The sequence below is a fragment of the Salvelinus alpinus genome, chromosome 33 (genome assembly GCF_045679555.1).
Source record: "Salvelinus alpinus chromosome 33, SLU_Salpinus.1, whole genome shotgun sequence".
Lineage (NCBI taxonomy): Eukaryota > Metazoa > Chordata > Actinopteri > Salmoniformes > Salmonidae > Salvelinus > Salvelinus alpinus.
Genome location: NC_092118.1, coordinates 25,557,775 through 25,573,881, shown reverse-complemented (window position 1 = coordinate 25,573,881; position 16,107 = coordinate 25,557,775). Strand labels below are relative to the sequence as shown.

The window sequence follows — 16,107 nt, the reverse complement described above, 5'->3', positions numbered from 1 at the left end:
GCAAAACCCAAAATGTGCACCCGTGGGGCCCCCGGTGTCACAATACAGAGGCGGATGCAAGATGCAAGCAACGATGGTTTAATGAAACAGTTTACAACATCAACAGGACAGACAGAATATACTCAGACGTAATCCAACCCAGGGCCTAGGGCGCATCCTCTGATGATAGCGTGCTGAGAAATCCAAGGGAGTGTGTCCGGCTGGGTAGGAAGGAGCACAGCAGATAATCCACACAAGGGCGGCGAGAGAATGAGCACTGACACACGACACAACCTCAGGGAAGAAACAACGATCTGACAACAAGAAACACAGGTTACAGAACATATAAAGGGGAAGATAATTAATTCCAGCTGGCGCAGACAATCAGGCCAAGATTGGGAACCACGCCCACACAAACACGAGAGAGAGAGAGAGAGAGAGAGAGAGAGAGAGAGAGAGAGCGAAATAGAGAGAGAAAAGAGAGAGTGAGGCAGTGGATTCATGAACCGTGACAATACCCCCCCCCCTAGGAACGCCTCTTGGCGTTCCCAGGCAAATTTACCTGTCGATTGAAATCATCGATAAGGGAGTGATCCAGAATGTCCCTAGCGGGTACCCAACTTCTCTCCTCCGGACCGTAACCCTCCCAGTCTACCAGGTACTGGAATCCGCGTCCCCTCCTTCTCGAGTTCAAAATCCGATTGACAGAAAAGGTGGTCTCCCCATCAACAAGTCGTGGCGGCGGGGGAACCGGGACCGGCGGGTTAATGCGTGCCTGAAACACCGGTTTTATCTTGGACACATGGAAGGTAGGATGAATTCTCCTATACGCCGGAGGAAGCTTGAGCCGGACCGCCACCGGACTAATGATCCTGGTGACCTTGAACGGCCCGATAAATTTGGGGGCAAGCTTGTTAGAAACGGATCGGAGTGGAATGTTCCTCGTAGAAAGCCACACTCTTTGTCCAACGACGTATACCGGAGGCTTCGACCGGTGGCGATCGGCCTTAGCCTTGGTGCGCGCCCCCACCCGGAGGAGAGTCTCACGGGCTCTGCTCCATGCGTGATGGCACCTCTGGATGAAAGCGTGAGCGGAGGGAACAGTGACCTCGGACTCTGTACTGGGAAAGATAGGTGGCTGGTAACCTAAACTACACTCAAACGGAGAGAGACCCGTGGCTGCCACTGGCAACGAATTGTGAGCGTACTCAACCATAGAGAGTTGTTGACTCCAGGAAGAGGGGTTCTTAGAAACCAAACATCGCAACACTCTCTCCAAATCTTGGTTGGCCCTCTCCGTTTGACCGTTGCTCTGGGGATGAAACCCTGAAGAAAGACTGACACTCGCTCCCAGTAACCTACAAAACTCCTGCCAAAACTTGGACACAAATTGGGGCCCCCGGTCAGAAACTACGTCCATCGGCAGGCCATGTAAGCGAAAGACATGATCCACGACCGTTACCGCTGTTTCCTTGGCAGATGGTAATTTAGGCAAGGGAATAAAATGAGCCGCCTTCGAGAACCGGTCCACCACGGTCAAAACAACCGTCCTGCCCTGGGAGGGCGGGAGACCGGTAACAAAATCTAGCGCGATGTGGGACCAGGGTCTCGAAGGGACCGACAGCGGTTGGAGTAACCCATCTGGGGGTCGATTAGAACTCTTCCCAGTGGCACAAACCGAGCAAGCCAAGACAAAACTGTGAATGTCACGAGCCATCAGCGGCCACCAAAAGCGTTGCTTCACTAAAAAGCTAGTACGGCTGACTCCTGGATGACACGCTACGTTGGAGCAATGCCCCCACCGAATAACATCGGACCGACACCCCTCCGGTACAAACAACCGATTAGGCGGACAACCGGGCGGAGGCGTTACCCCTTCTAAGGCCGTTCTGACCCTCGATTCAACCTCCCATATAAGTGTGGAGACCACTAGGGTCCTGGGTAGGATGCACTCGGGAGTGGATGGGCGTTCGGAATGGTCAAAAATGCGAGAAAGGGAATCGGGTTTGACGTTCTTGGAACCCGGGCGATACGAGAGAGAGAAGTCAAAACGTCCGAAAAAGAGTGCCCACCGCGCCTGCCTGGAGTTGAGTCTCTTGGCTGTTCTGATATATTCCAAATTCTTGTGATCGGTCCAAACTATAAAAGGTACCCCCGAACCCTCTAACCAATGGCGCCACTCCTCCAGTGCTAACTTTACTGCCAACAACTCTCTGTTGCCAATGTCGTAGTTGCGTTCCGCAGGTGATAACCGATGGGAAAGGAACGCGCAAGGGTGCATCTTGTTGTCAGAAGCGGCACGTTGGGAAAGTACCGCACCTACCCCCACCTCTGAAGCGTCCACCTCCACCACGAACTGACGCGAGGGATCGGGAGCTATGAGGATGGGGGCCGAAACAAAGCGGCTCTTGAGTTTGACGAATGCAGCCTCGGCTGTATCGGTCCACCTGAACGTCACTCTGGGGGAGGTTAAGGCGGTAAGGGAAGCGACTATCTGGCTAAAGTTGCGAACAAAACGCCGGTAGAAATTGGCGAATCCCAGAAACCTCTGTAGGGCCTTACGGGAATCTGGGCTTGGCCACTCCACCACAGCCTTAATCTTGTCAGGATCCATGCGAATACCTTCAGTCGAGACGATGTAACCTAGGAATGGAACGGATTGTGCATGAAAAATGCATTTCTCCGCCTTGACAAAAAGTCCATTCTCCAACAACCTCTGGAGCACTCGTCTGACGTGCTGACCATGTTCCTGGAGAGAAGAAGAAAAAATCAGTATGTCATCCAGGTAAACATATATGAACTGATCAATCATATCTCTCAGCACGTCATTGACGAGTGCCTGGAAAACCGCTGGGGAGTTGGATAGCCCGAAAGGCATGACCAAATACTCGAAATGCCCTCTGGGGGTGTTAAACGCTGTTTTCCATTCGTCCCCCCTCCTTATGCGAACCAAATGATAAGCATTACGTAAATCCAACTTAGTGAACACAGATGCTCCCTGTAACCTTTCAAAGGCTGAGGACATCAACGGTAAGGGATAGGTATTCTTCACTGTGATGTTATTCAACCCACGGTAATCAATGCAAGGACGCAGAGATCCGTCCTTCTTCCCCACAAAGAAGAACCCCGCCCCCGCTGGCGAAGAGGAAGGACGAATGAATCCAGATGTCAGAGAATCAGAGATGTATCTCTCCATAGCCTCCCTCTCAGGAACAGAGAGAGAATATAACTTACCCTTAGGCGGAGACTCACCTGGCAATAATTCTATTGCACAGTCATAGGGACGATGCGGAGGAAGAGAAGCAGCACGGGACTTACTGAACACCTCCTTCAGGTCGAGGTATTCAACGGGCACGTTAGACAAATCCACTGCCTCCTCTAGAAACACAGAATCAGACACAGATGAACAAGCCGACACTAAACAGGACTCAAGACACTTGTTACTCCACATGGATATAGAGTTCTGACCCCAGTCAACTCTGGGGTTGTGTTGGGTGAGCCAAGGGTGGCCGAGAACTAATGGTGCCAGAGGTGAGTCCATGAGTAGAAATGATAATGTCTCAGTGTGATTGCCGGAAGTGATGAGTGTGATAGGTTCAGTGGTGTGAGAAATGTTGGGGAGTTCTTGACCATTGAGAGCGTTGACGGATATCTTGTGCGTGAGTGAGGTGATAGGAATCTGGAGCTTGTGAGCGAGCTTGAAGTCCATGAAATTACCCTCTGCTCCTGAGTCCAGTAAGGCTTGGGTGTCGTGCGTGTGGGTGGCCCATCTTAGTCTTACCGGGAGGAGGGTGGATGATGAGGTCTTCTCTATGGTGACACCACCCGATAGTAGCCTCATACTTACTACCGGGCTTGATCTTTTACCGGGCAGGAATGGATAAAGTGGTCCGCTCTACCACAGTAGAGACAGAGTCCTTGGGATCTCCGCCTCTCCCTCTCCTCCCGAGAGAGGCGAGCTCTTCCCCGCTGCATGAGTTCGTGAGCGAAGTCTGAACTGGCCGTGTTCCCGCCGCTGGCATGCCAGTCCTCCGTGTTGTTATACGGTCTGTTAGGGCATGCTCGGCGGCCAATACGACTCAGACGAGCGTCGACCCTCAAGGCTAATTCCACTAGTCCATTTAAACTCCTGGGAAGATCCAGAACATAAATCTCCTTCTGAACCCGGTCCTCCAGCCCATGCAGGAACATGTCCCACTGCGCCTCCTCGTTCCACTGACACCCTGCAGCCAGAGTGCGGAATTGAATGGAATATTCCGATACTGAACGGTCTCCTTGGCGAAGGTCAGCGAGTAGTCTGGCCGCCTCCCTACCCGCCACGGCCCGATCGAAGACTCTTCTCATCTCCTCGGAGAGTGTCTGGAAAGAGGTGCAGCATGGGTCCTGGTTCGCCCACACCGCCGTTCCCCAAAGAGCCGCTTTTCCGGATAGCAGGGTGAGTACGAATGCTACCTTAGACTGTTCCTGGTTGAAGGTCCGTGGCTGCAACGAGAAATGCATGGAACATCTCGTAAGAAAAGCTCTACAATAGTCCGGATCACCTGAATAACCCTCTGGTGTCGGTAGCCGTGGCTCTAGCTGAGAATCCAGCTCTGGCGGGGCGTGTGGAACTGCCGGTGTAGGTGGCGCAGCGAGACCCCTCAGATGTTGTAATTGTTGGGTCAGCTGGGATACCTGCGTCGCCATGGCTTGTACTGCCCGACCTGTGCTGGAGATGTTCTCCTCTTGTTGATCCATTCTCGTGATACTGCGGGAAATGAATTCGGTCAGACTCGTTGAACTCGCTGCATCCATGGTCTGGTCAGATCGTTCTGTCACAATACAGAGGCGGATGCAAGATGCAAGCAACGATGGTTTAATGAAACAGTTTACAACATCAACAGGACAGACAGAATATACTCAGACGTAATCCAACCCAGGGCCTAGGGCGCATCCTCTGATGATAGCGTGCTGAGAAATCCAAGGGAGTGTGTCCGGCTGGGTAGGAAGGAGCACAGCAGATAATCCACACAAGGGCGGCGAGAGAATGAGCACTGACACACGACACAACCTCAGGGAAGAAACAACGATCTGACAACAAGAAACACAGGTTACAGAACATATAAAGGGGAAGATAATTAATTCCAGCTGGCGCAGACAATCAGGCCAAGATTGGGAACCACGCCCACACAAACACGAGAGAGAGAGAGAGAGAGAGAGAGAGAGAGAGAGAGCGAAATAGAGAGAGAAAAGAGAGAGTGAGGCAGTGGATTCATGAACCGTGACACCCGGACCGAGTTTGGGAAACCTTGCCTTAGAGGAACTTGATGTAAAAGGATCTGATGTGATTGGTCAAAATACCAATTAGTGGAAAGCATTTCAGAATGGAGCTTCCTGTGTAAACGCAGCCAGGGAGTCAACACATCTATTTAACGTCCCATCCAAAATTCTGCACCCTACACAGGGACATGTCCCAAATCACTGCCCTGGGGAATTTTTTAGACCAGAGGAAAGAGTGCCTCCTATCAGCCCTCCAACATTATCTGGTATCCCATCCAGGGACTGACCAGGAACAACCCTGCTTAGCTTCAGAGGCAAACCAGCAGGGAGATGCAGGGTGGTATGCTGTTGTTTCAGTTGTTCCTCTGCAGAGATCTACACATATTGTAAGTCACATAGGGTCTACTTGTGTCTGGACATTACTCTTATAGCATACCCATTACCCTACCCAAAATGTTCAGTGATTAAAGTAGCTTTTGTGTGTTAGTGAGAAAATGTGTAGTATAATATAGTTACATTTTCTCTGAGTCTCTGAGTTAATCTAGAGGAGGCTTATGGAAATCTGTTTGAGGCATTTATGTTCAGTAACATATACACTGTGTAATAAAATCTCTATAATTTCTCATTCTATTTGATGCTGATGTAAATGGAATGTACTGCTCTCATGTGCAGATTGAACATGGCATTAGGAAATCAAAATGAACATCAGAATTGAGACTACTGTTTCATAAATCCAACGTTATCTCCTTGTCACTGGTCTCCTTGTCACTTTCGAGGGTCACTATGTGACTGAAATAGGTGCATTTCATTGACAGCCAGCCCAGGTGCCTTTTAGGTCAGTGTATTGACTTTGACTGAGTATATTGTGTGTGATTGCTCTGTCTGCCCTCTAGGAATGGTGTTGGTGCGCACTGAGATGGGTCAGCTGGTGATGGTCCCACAGCAGGCCCTTGCCCAGGCACAGGCCCAAGCCCAGGCCCAGGCCCAGAACAACATCCTCCCCAGAACTGCCACACCCACTGCAGGGGCCACCTTCAGAGCAACTACCCCACAGGTAAGAGTTACTACCCCACTGTCACTACCACAGTGTGACATGCCCTTAGTTGTTCAGTGAATCAGTTACACAGAGGGATATATTAATGAAAAAATATGGATTTAGTTCATTACATTGAAAAATACAGTTGCTGAATGTATATCTCCTCTGGCTTTTGGGAAACTCATAATTTGATATTCCTTATGATGGAAAGGCCTGCATTGCATAGGATGTTGAAGTGGTAATCTATTTCATAGAAGACTAATCTACACACTGGGCTGCTCTAGGTAGCTAGGTTTTACCATTAGGTATAGTTGTAAAGAATTTGACTGTCAAATGTATGCAGACACATTCCCTGACGATAACAAAAGAGATTAAGTGGTTATAGCCTGCCACCTAGCTGTCTCTCTGTAGTCTCACTTTACATTACTGAAGCCTCTGAGACAATTGGAATAGATTTATGGTTGTCGTAACACTTTACATTATGTCCTTCTGGTAACTGTAATTGCTGTAGTAACAACATTGTATTTGTATGCGTATAGTGTAAACTGTGATCTGAAACTAGTGAACAAAATATAATCTATCTGACTTACATTATGTCAGTTTAGACATGTTACATTTGTCAGGTCTTAGCCGATTGAGCTTTTATCCAGACAGGTCTGTATTTGACACAAACATTTGTATTGTGTTTTTATGTGTAATTATATAGTATTATTTTGATAGAGCAGTAGCTCTGGCTTAAGAACCTTATTTGAATGACTCTTCCGGGTCTTCTATTTTAAAAATTGAATGAGCTGGTAAATATTTCATAGAAATGTGCTTATTATCCCCTGTGGAAATGTTATTAATTGCAGTGGCGATTTTAGCATGTCAATCTTGGTGGGGCAAACTCTTTTTTATTTTTTTGCATGCCAGCAAAGCCACTACACAACACTAAACAATACATTAATTGCACTATAAAGGTGACAAACGGTACCCACAAACTGTTAGGGCCTACATAAAGCTGTCCCAACAGCAGAGATTTATTTTCAGCACCAAAGAATGAATCCTTACCACTGCTACACCTGGCTATCAGCGGAACCTTGTCTGGCAGCTAAACAGTTAATTCAGCCTCATTTACTGCCTTTTTAAAAAACATAGCTCATATGGCTGACTTGCTTAAACAAATGTGGTTTCTACTGAAAATTGAGATGTACAAATTATGGCATAAGGGAATGATGAGTGGATAAGAGGCAATCCGTAATTTCGATTAAGACATTAATGCGCGAGCTAAGACGGACATAGTCAATATAACTATTTGTTCAGCACTTTTGAAATGTACAGTGACAGAACTCAGAACATAGGCCTTTCTTACAGTTTCTTACACCAAGTCAGAACCGTAGGATAAATAAAGGGGGCATATAAGCAGACAATGAAATCTCTTACATTATTCAAGGATATTTCTCTAAAACAGGCTATAGGCTACATGTGCACCACCAGTTATGAGGGGGAAAGGGACCAAAGTATTAGAGTGATGCACATTGGCTACTAACAGCTTACTACACAACATACACACTTAGTATTACTTTCTTAGCTACAGTATACAGTTGAAGTCGGAAGTTTACATACACCTTAGCCAAATACATTTAAACTCAGTTTTTTCACAATTTCTTACATTTAATTCTAGTAAAAATTCCCTGTCTTGGGTCAGTTAGGATCACCACTTTATTTTAAGAATGTGAAATGTCAGAATAATAGTGGAGAGAATGATTTATTTCAGCTTTTATTTATTTCATCACCTTCCCAGTGGGTCAGAAGTTTGCATACACTATATTAGTATTTGGTAGCATTGCCTTTAAATTGTTTAACTTGGGTCAGACATTTCGGGTAGCCTTCCACAAGCTTCCCACAATAAGTTGGGTGAATTTTGGCCCATTGTCACGTTCCTGACCTGTTTTCTCTTGTTTTGTATTTATTTAGTATGGTCAGGGCGTGAGTTGGGTGGGTTGTCTATGTGTTGTTTTCTATGTTGGGGTTTTGTGCGTTCGGCCTGGTATGATTCTCAATCAGAGGCAGCTGTCAATCGTTGTCCCTATTTGAGAATCATACTTAGGCAGCCGGGGTTCACGTGTGTGTTTGTGGGTGTTTGTATTTCGTGTCAGTGTTCGTGCCACATGGGACTGTCTTTCGGTTTGATTCGCTTTTGTTTCGTGTAGTGCTCAGTTTATTGTTAATAAATCATGGACACTTTCCATTCTGCGTCTTGGTCCGATCCCTACACCTCCTCTTCAGACGAAGAGGAGGAAATCTGCCGTTACACCCATTCCTCCTGATAGAGCTGGTGTAACTGAGTCAGGTTTGTAGGTCTCCTTGCTCGCACACGCTTTTTCAGTTCTGCCCACAAATTTTCTATAGGATTGAGGTCAGAGCTTTGTGATGGCCACTCCAATACCTTGACTTTGTTGTCCTTAAGCCATTTTGCCACACCTTTGGAAGTCTGCTTGGGGTCATTGTCCATTTGGAAGATCCATTTGCGACCAAGCTTCAACTTCCTGACTGATGTCTTGAGATGTTGCTTCAATATATCCACATAATTTTCCTTCCTCATGATGCCATCATGCACCTGTCCCTCCTGCAGCAAAGCACCCCCACAACATGATGCTGCCACCCCCGTGCTTCACGGTTGGGATGGTGTTCTTCGGTTTGCAAGCATCCCCCTTTTTCCTCCAAACATAACGACGGTCATTTTGGCCAAACAGTTCTATTTTCCCATTTCCCATTTCCCCATGTGCAGTTGCAAACCGCAGCCTGGCTTTTTTTATGGCAGGTTTTGGAGCAGTGGCTTCTTCCTTGCTGAGCGGACGTTCAGGTTATGTCAATATAGGACTTGTTTTACTGTGGATATAGATACTTTTGTACCTGGTTCCTCCAGCATTTCACAAGGTCCTTTGCTGTTGTTCTAATATTGATTTGCACTTTTCACATCAAAGTACGTTCATCTCTAGGAGACAGAACACAGCCAACACTGAGGTCTTGGCTGATTTCTTTAGATTTTCCCATGATGTCAAGCAAAGAGGCACTGAGTTTGAAGGTAGGCCTTGAATACATCCAAAGGTACACCTCCAATTGACTCAAATTATGTCAATTAGCCTATCAGAAGCTTCTAAAGCCATGACATAATTTTCTGGAATTTTCCAAGCTGTTTAAAGGCACAGTCAACTTAGTGTATGTTAACTTCTGACCCACTGGAATTGTGATACAGTGAATTATAAGCGAAAAAATCTGTCTGTAAACAATTGTTGGAAAAATGTATTGTGTCATGCAAGAAGTAGATGTCCTAACCGACTTGCCAAAACTATAGTTTGTTTAACAAGAAATTTGTGGAGTGGTTGCAAAACAAGTTTTAATGACTCCAACCTAAGTGTATGTCGACTTCCGAGTTCAACTGTACATACAGTGGGGAGAAGAAGTATTTGATACACTGCCGATTTTGCAGGTTTTCCTACTTACAAAGCATGTAGAGGTCTGTAATTTTTATCATAGGTACACTTCAACTGTGAGAGACGGAATCAAAAATCCAGAAAATCACATTGTATGATTTTTAAGTAATTCATTTGCATTTTATTGCATGACATAAGTATTTGATCACCTACCAACCAGTAAGAATTCCGGCTCTCACAGACCTGTTAGTTTTTCTTTAAGAAGCCCTCCTGTTCTCCACTCATTACCTGTATTAACTGCACCTGTTTGAACGCGTTACCTGTATAAAAGACACCTGTCCACACACTCAATCAAACAGACTCCAACCTCTCCACAATGGCCAAGACCAGAGAGCTGTGTAAGGACATCAGGGATACAATTGTAGACCTGCACAAGGCTGGGATGGGCTACAGGACAATAGGCAAGCAGCTTGGTGAGAAGGCAACAACTGTTGGCGCAATTATTAGAAAATGGAAGAAGTTCAAGATGACGGTCAATCACCCTCGGTCTGGGTCTCCATGCAAGATCTCACCTCGTGGGGCATCAATGATCATGAGGAAGGTGAGGGATCAGCCCAGAACTACACGGCAGGACCTGGTCAATGACCTGAAGAGAGCTGGGACCACAGTCTCAAAGAAAACCATTGGTAACACACTACGCCGTCATGGATTAAAATCCTGCAGCGCACGCAAGGTCCCCCTGCTCAAGCCAGCGCATGTCCAGGCCCGTCTGAAGTTTGCCAATGACCATCTGGATGATCCAGAGGAGGAATGGGAGAAGGTCATGTGGTCTGATGAGACAAAAATAGAGCTTTTTGGTCTAAACTCCACTTGCCGTGTTTGGAGGAAGAAGAAGGATGAGTACAACCCCAAGAACACCATCCCAACCGTGAAGCATGGAGGTGGAAACATCATTCTTTGGGGATGCTTTTCTGCAATGGGGACAGGACGACTGCACCGTATTGAGGGGAGGATGGATGAGGCCATGTATCGCGAGATCTTGGCCAACAACCTCCTTCCCTCAGTAAGAGCATTTAAGATGGGTTGTGGCTGGGTCTTCCAGCATGACAACAACCCGAAACACACAGCCAGGGCAACTAAGGAGTGGCTCCGTAAGAAGCATCTCAAGGTCCTGGAGTGGCCTAGCCAGTCTCCAGACCTGAACCCAATAGAAAATCTTTGGAGGGAGCTGAAAGTCCGTATTGCCCAGCGACAGCCCCGAAACCTTAAGGATCTGGAGACGGTCTGTATGGAGGAGTGGGCAAAAATCCCTGCTGCAGTGTGTGCAAACCTGGTCAAGAACTACAGGAAACGTATGATCTCTGTAATTGCAAACAAAGGTTTCTGTACCAAATATTAAGTTCTGCTTTTCTGATGTATCAAATACTTATGTCATGCAATAAAATGCAAATGAATTACTTAAAAATCATACAATGTGATTTTCTGGATTTTTGTTTTAGATTCCGTCTCTCACAGTTGAAGTGTACCTATGATAAAAAATTACAGACCTCTACATGCTTTGTAAGTAGGAAAACCTGCAAAATCGGCAGTGTATCAAATACTTGTTCACCCCACTGTATCTCCCTGGCATATTACATAATTCATGCAGTAGCATACAATACATTTTTGGACTCACCATTGTTGTGCTGTGCTCACTGAACAGGAAGGTGGCACATCGGTCCTTCTTGTGGGCAAATTTTGTGATAAAACTTTGTCATCAAAGTCTGGCATTCTCTGGATTTATGGTGCTGGCAAGACAACTGGGAACTCGGAAAAAACAAGGTTGAATCATTACGTCAGTGATCTTCAGGTCGGAGCTCTAGAAAGAGTCCCAAGTTCCCGACTTGGAATTCCTGGTTGGATTACGTATTTTGGATGACGTAAAACATATTTTTCCCATCTGAGCTCGTTTTTTCCGTGTTCCCAGTTGTCTTGAACTCACTGATGGCTGAGATTTTTTTAGTTTCCAGTTTCCAGTTGTTTTGAACGCGGCAGAAGTCATGCTGCTGGATTGACAGCATGGCCAATGTATTCAACCTTTTGTGGCCCATGGTATTGCATGTGAATGTTTATCCTTTTAAGCTTGGAAATTAGACCCTTAAACCCAGACTTGGACCACACACCCTCTCCACCGAATAGCAGGCAGGGGAAGTAAAATAGTGATTGCTTTTAAACGCTTGCAGTTAGCCACTGATTCCTTCGAAACCACTCATTGTTGAATTTGCGATTTCCAACTTGTTGTGTAATGTTTATGTCCAATGGCCGATAATCACCGCTACGTCTTAGCTTCAATTTCTCTTCATATGACAATGATTGAAAAAGATTTGCCAGTAGATTGTCGACGTGATTCATAATGATGACTGCTTGTCTAGCTTGCTAGCTAAGATTTTAAAGTATGATGTTGACATGATCAGTCCAATCAAAGCTACGGTAGATATAGTGTAACGTGATTTGAAGTCCTTTTATATGTGGCCAATGACCATGAGCCTTCTTGGATGGGCACTTCATCATGTAAATCTATGGCAGCACCCAAGGAGGCTTGAACTGCCTAGGTCACCCTGTAGGTTCTGAGGTGACATAGTGTCCCATGAGTGACAGAACACTGAGCCAATCACAGCGCAACTAGAGAAGATTACCAACGCCTGCACTCTGTATTTTCTGCTGGCTGCCGCTCCACCACAGAAAAAGCTGAGCTAGGCTGAAACACCTGCATTTTGGAACTGCCTTACTCAAGAAAGAAAAAAGAGACCATGTTTGTATGCAGCTTTATTTTGTTATATATTTTTTTACATTGTTTGCAAACTGATATGTGACACGTATTAATGACAAAATAACATGCCAAACAGGCAACTAATTATAAATAAAAAAATGTGTCATCGCTGATTTATTGTGAAACTTATTGTATTGAATCCATATTGTATTGTCATATTTTTTTACGACTCTTGTTGGACAACTTGTCAGTAGACGTGTCTGCTGAACTTGACTGTGCTTAATTAACAAAAGTTTATTTTGTATACTCTGTTGTCGAAGTGTCTACTTTGAACAGAAAGGGTTTGTGGAATGGCAATTTGACGCGCTGATATGAGATATCCTGTCTGGTACCTGCAGACAATAACATATAAATTCCACCAGGGGGCAGCATTTCCTTGAATTGCATAATTCAGCTGAACAAAAGAGCATTGCACTACCTTTGATTACCATCAGGTGTCATTATACCTGTATTTAGCCTCTAATTCTGTGTGATTGCAAGTCAATGGATTGTTACTAATTTGAAAAATAATAGCATTATAAATTATATATATGAGGATTACAAAGTAAAATGGTAATTGCATTGTAATAACCTATGTACGTGTTTGTTACTGGAGGACTTAGCATCTCAAGACACTATGGTACCAGTATGCTCAGACTTGGCATATAATTACTTTCACATGAGCCGTAGAAATTAAGACGGTTATTTTTGAGTTGCTGAACTTGTTACCCTTCTTCCTACCGGTTCATCCTGAGATAAACACTGTAACAAGGTATTGCAGAGTTGGTTGTGATAGTGATTTAGGCTCAGAGTGAATCGAAAGTTCAAAACTGTCACTGATAGCAGATTAGTGAGCTGCCAGCATTGACATAAACATCAACACATGAAAAGAAGAGGTGCTGGAATATGAAAGGGAATGGTGTTTATTCCTGTGCTCCTCTCCTCTCTGTCAGGCTGTCTGTCTCTCCTGTGACCGTGAGGGAAAACGGAAGGCATTTCGAGCCGAGCTCCTTCCTTCGACAAGTGTTAAATCATTCATCATCCAACTGCCTGATTGATTTAAAAAGCTAACAACGCTTTAGCTGGTGAATGAGAATGTGTTAGGAAGGCATGGCTGGTGGGGCGATGCACCCCCCGGCTCTTCCACCATTGTGAGCCCCATTCCCTTCCCCCCTAACTGCACATTCTTTGAGCCCTCAAAACTTTCTGCTAAGGAGAGACTCGGAGGGAGGGGCCCTCTTCGTCTAACCCCTTTCCCCTTTCCCCTCTTCATTCTCCCCTTTCCTGTCTCCCTTCTCCCGGTTGGCCGTGTGTGTGTGTGTGTGTATATATATATATATATATATATATACACATATATATATATATATATATATATATATATAAAAGTGAGAGCTGAGGGACAGAGGTCCTCATCCCCTCCTGGTGTCAAGCCTGGTCCAGGCTGGCAGAGTGGGTTGTGTGCCGGTAGCGCCATGGGGCAACAGCATGGTACTGTGTTACGTAGTGCCCAGCCCCAGCCTTCCTACCAGCATGGTACTGTGTTACTTAGTGCTCAGCCCCAGCCTTCCTACCAGCATGGTACTGTGTTACTTAGTGCTCAGCCCCAGCCTTCCTACCAGCATGGTACTGTGTTACTTAGTGCCCAGCCCCAGCCTTCCTACCAGCATGGTACTGTGTTACTTAGTGCCCAGCCCCAGCCTTCCTACCAGCATGGTACTGTGTTACTTAGTGCCCAGCCCCAGCCTTCCTACCAGCATGGTACTGTGTTACTTAGTGCCCAGCCCCAGCCCTTCTACCAGCATGGTACTGTGTTACTTAGTGCCCAGCCCCAGCCTTCCTACCAGCATGGTACTGTGTTACTTAGTGCCCAGCCCCAGCCTTCCTACCAGCATGGTACTGTGTTACTTAGTGCCCAGCCCCAGCCTTCCTACCAGCATGGTACTGTGTTACTTAGTGCCCAGCCCCAGCCCTCCTACCAGCATGGTACTGTGTTACTTAGTGCCCAGCCCCAGCCTTCCTACCAGCATGGTACTGTGTTACTTAGTGCTCAGCCCCAGCCTTCCTACCAGCATGGTACTGTGTTACTTAGTGCTCAGCCCCAGCCTTCCTACCAGCATGGTACTGTGTTACTTAGTGCCCAGCCCCAGCCTTCCTACCAGCATGGTACTGTGTTACTTAGTGCTCAGCCCCAGCCTTCCTACCAGCATGGTACTGTGTTACTTAGTGCTCAGCCACAGCCCTCCTACCAGCATGGTACTGTGTTACTTAGTGCCCAGCCCCAGCCCTCCCACCAGCATGGTACTGTGTTACTTAGTGCCCAGCCCCAGCCCTCCTACCAGCATGGTACTGTGTTACTTAGTGCTCAGCCCTCCTACCAGCATTGTACTGTGTTACTTAGTGCCCAGCCACAGCCCTCCTACCAGCATGGTACTGTGTTAGTTAGTGCTCAGCCACAGCCCTCCTACCAGCATGGTACTGTGTTACTTAGTGCCCAGCCACAGCCCTCCTACCAGCATGGTACTGTGTTACTTAGTGCCCAGCCCCAGCCCTCCCACCAGCATGGTACTGTGTTACTTAGTGCCCAGCCCTCCCACCAGCATGGTACTGTGTTAGTTAGTGCCCAGCCCCAGCCCTCCTACCAGCATGGTACTGTGTTAGTTAGTGCTCAGCCCCAGCCCTCCCACCAGCATGGTACTGTGTTACTTAGTGCCCAGCCCTCCTACCAGCATGGTACTGTGTTAGTTAGTGCCCAGGCCCAGCCCTCCCACCAGCATGGTACTGTGTTACTTAGTGCCCAGCCCTCCTACCAGCATGGTACTGTGTTAGTTAGTGCCCAGCCCCAGCCCTCCCACCAGCATGGTACTGTGTTACTTAGTGCCCAGCCCTCCTACCAGCATGGTACTGTGTTACTTAGTGCCCAGCCCTCCTACCAGCATGGTACTGTGTTACTTAGTGCCCAGCCCTCCTACCAGCATGGTACTGTGTTACTTAGTGCCCAGCCCTCCTACCAGCATGGTACTGTGTTACTTAGTGCCCAGCCCTCCCACCAGCATGTACTGTGTTACTTAGTGCCCAGCCCTCCTACCAGCATGGTACTGTGTTACTTAGTGCCCAGCCCTCCTACCAGCATGGTACTGTGTTACTTAGTGCCCAGCCCTCCTACCAGCATGGTACTGTGTTACTTAGTGCCCAGCCCCAGCCCTCCTACCAGCATGGTACTGTGTTACTTAGTGCCCAGCCCTCTTACCAGCATGGTACTGTGTTACTTAGTGCCCAGCCCTCCTACCAACATGGTACTGTGTTACTTAGTGCCCAGCCCCAGCCCTCCTACCAGCATGGTACTGTGTTAAATAGTGCCCAGCCCCAGCCCTCCTACCAGCATGGTACTGTGTTAGTTAGTGCCCAGCCACAGCCCTCCTACCAGCATGGTACTGTGTTAGTTAGTGCCCAGCCCTCCTACCAGCATGGTACTGTGTTACTTAGTGCCCAGCCCTCCTACCAGCATGGTACTGTGTTAGTTAGTGCCCAGCCCCAGCCCTCCTACCAGCATGGTACTGTGTTACTTAGTGCCCAGCCCTCCTACCAGCATGGTACTGTGTTAGTTAGTGCCCAGCCCTCCCACCAGC

General features: G+C 47.0%; 1 protein-coding gene across 2 annotated transcripts in view; it reads left to right on the top strand.

Annotated features, from left to right (window-relative positions):
- Positions 1 to 16,107, top strand: part of LOC139563347 (transcription initiation factor TFIID subunit 4-like) — a 106,681-nt gene that overhangs the window by 6,742 nt on the left and 83,832 nt on the right. For both annotated transcript variants that reach the window (XM_071381992.1, XM_071381991.1), the window contains exon 2: positions 6,132 to 6,292. In XM_071381992.1, the coding sequence (XP_071238093.1) occupies positions 6,132 to 6,292 (161 nt within the window). The remainder of the gene's footprint in view (positions 1 to 6,131; positions 6,293 to 16,107) is intronic.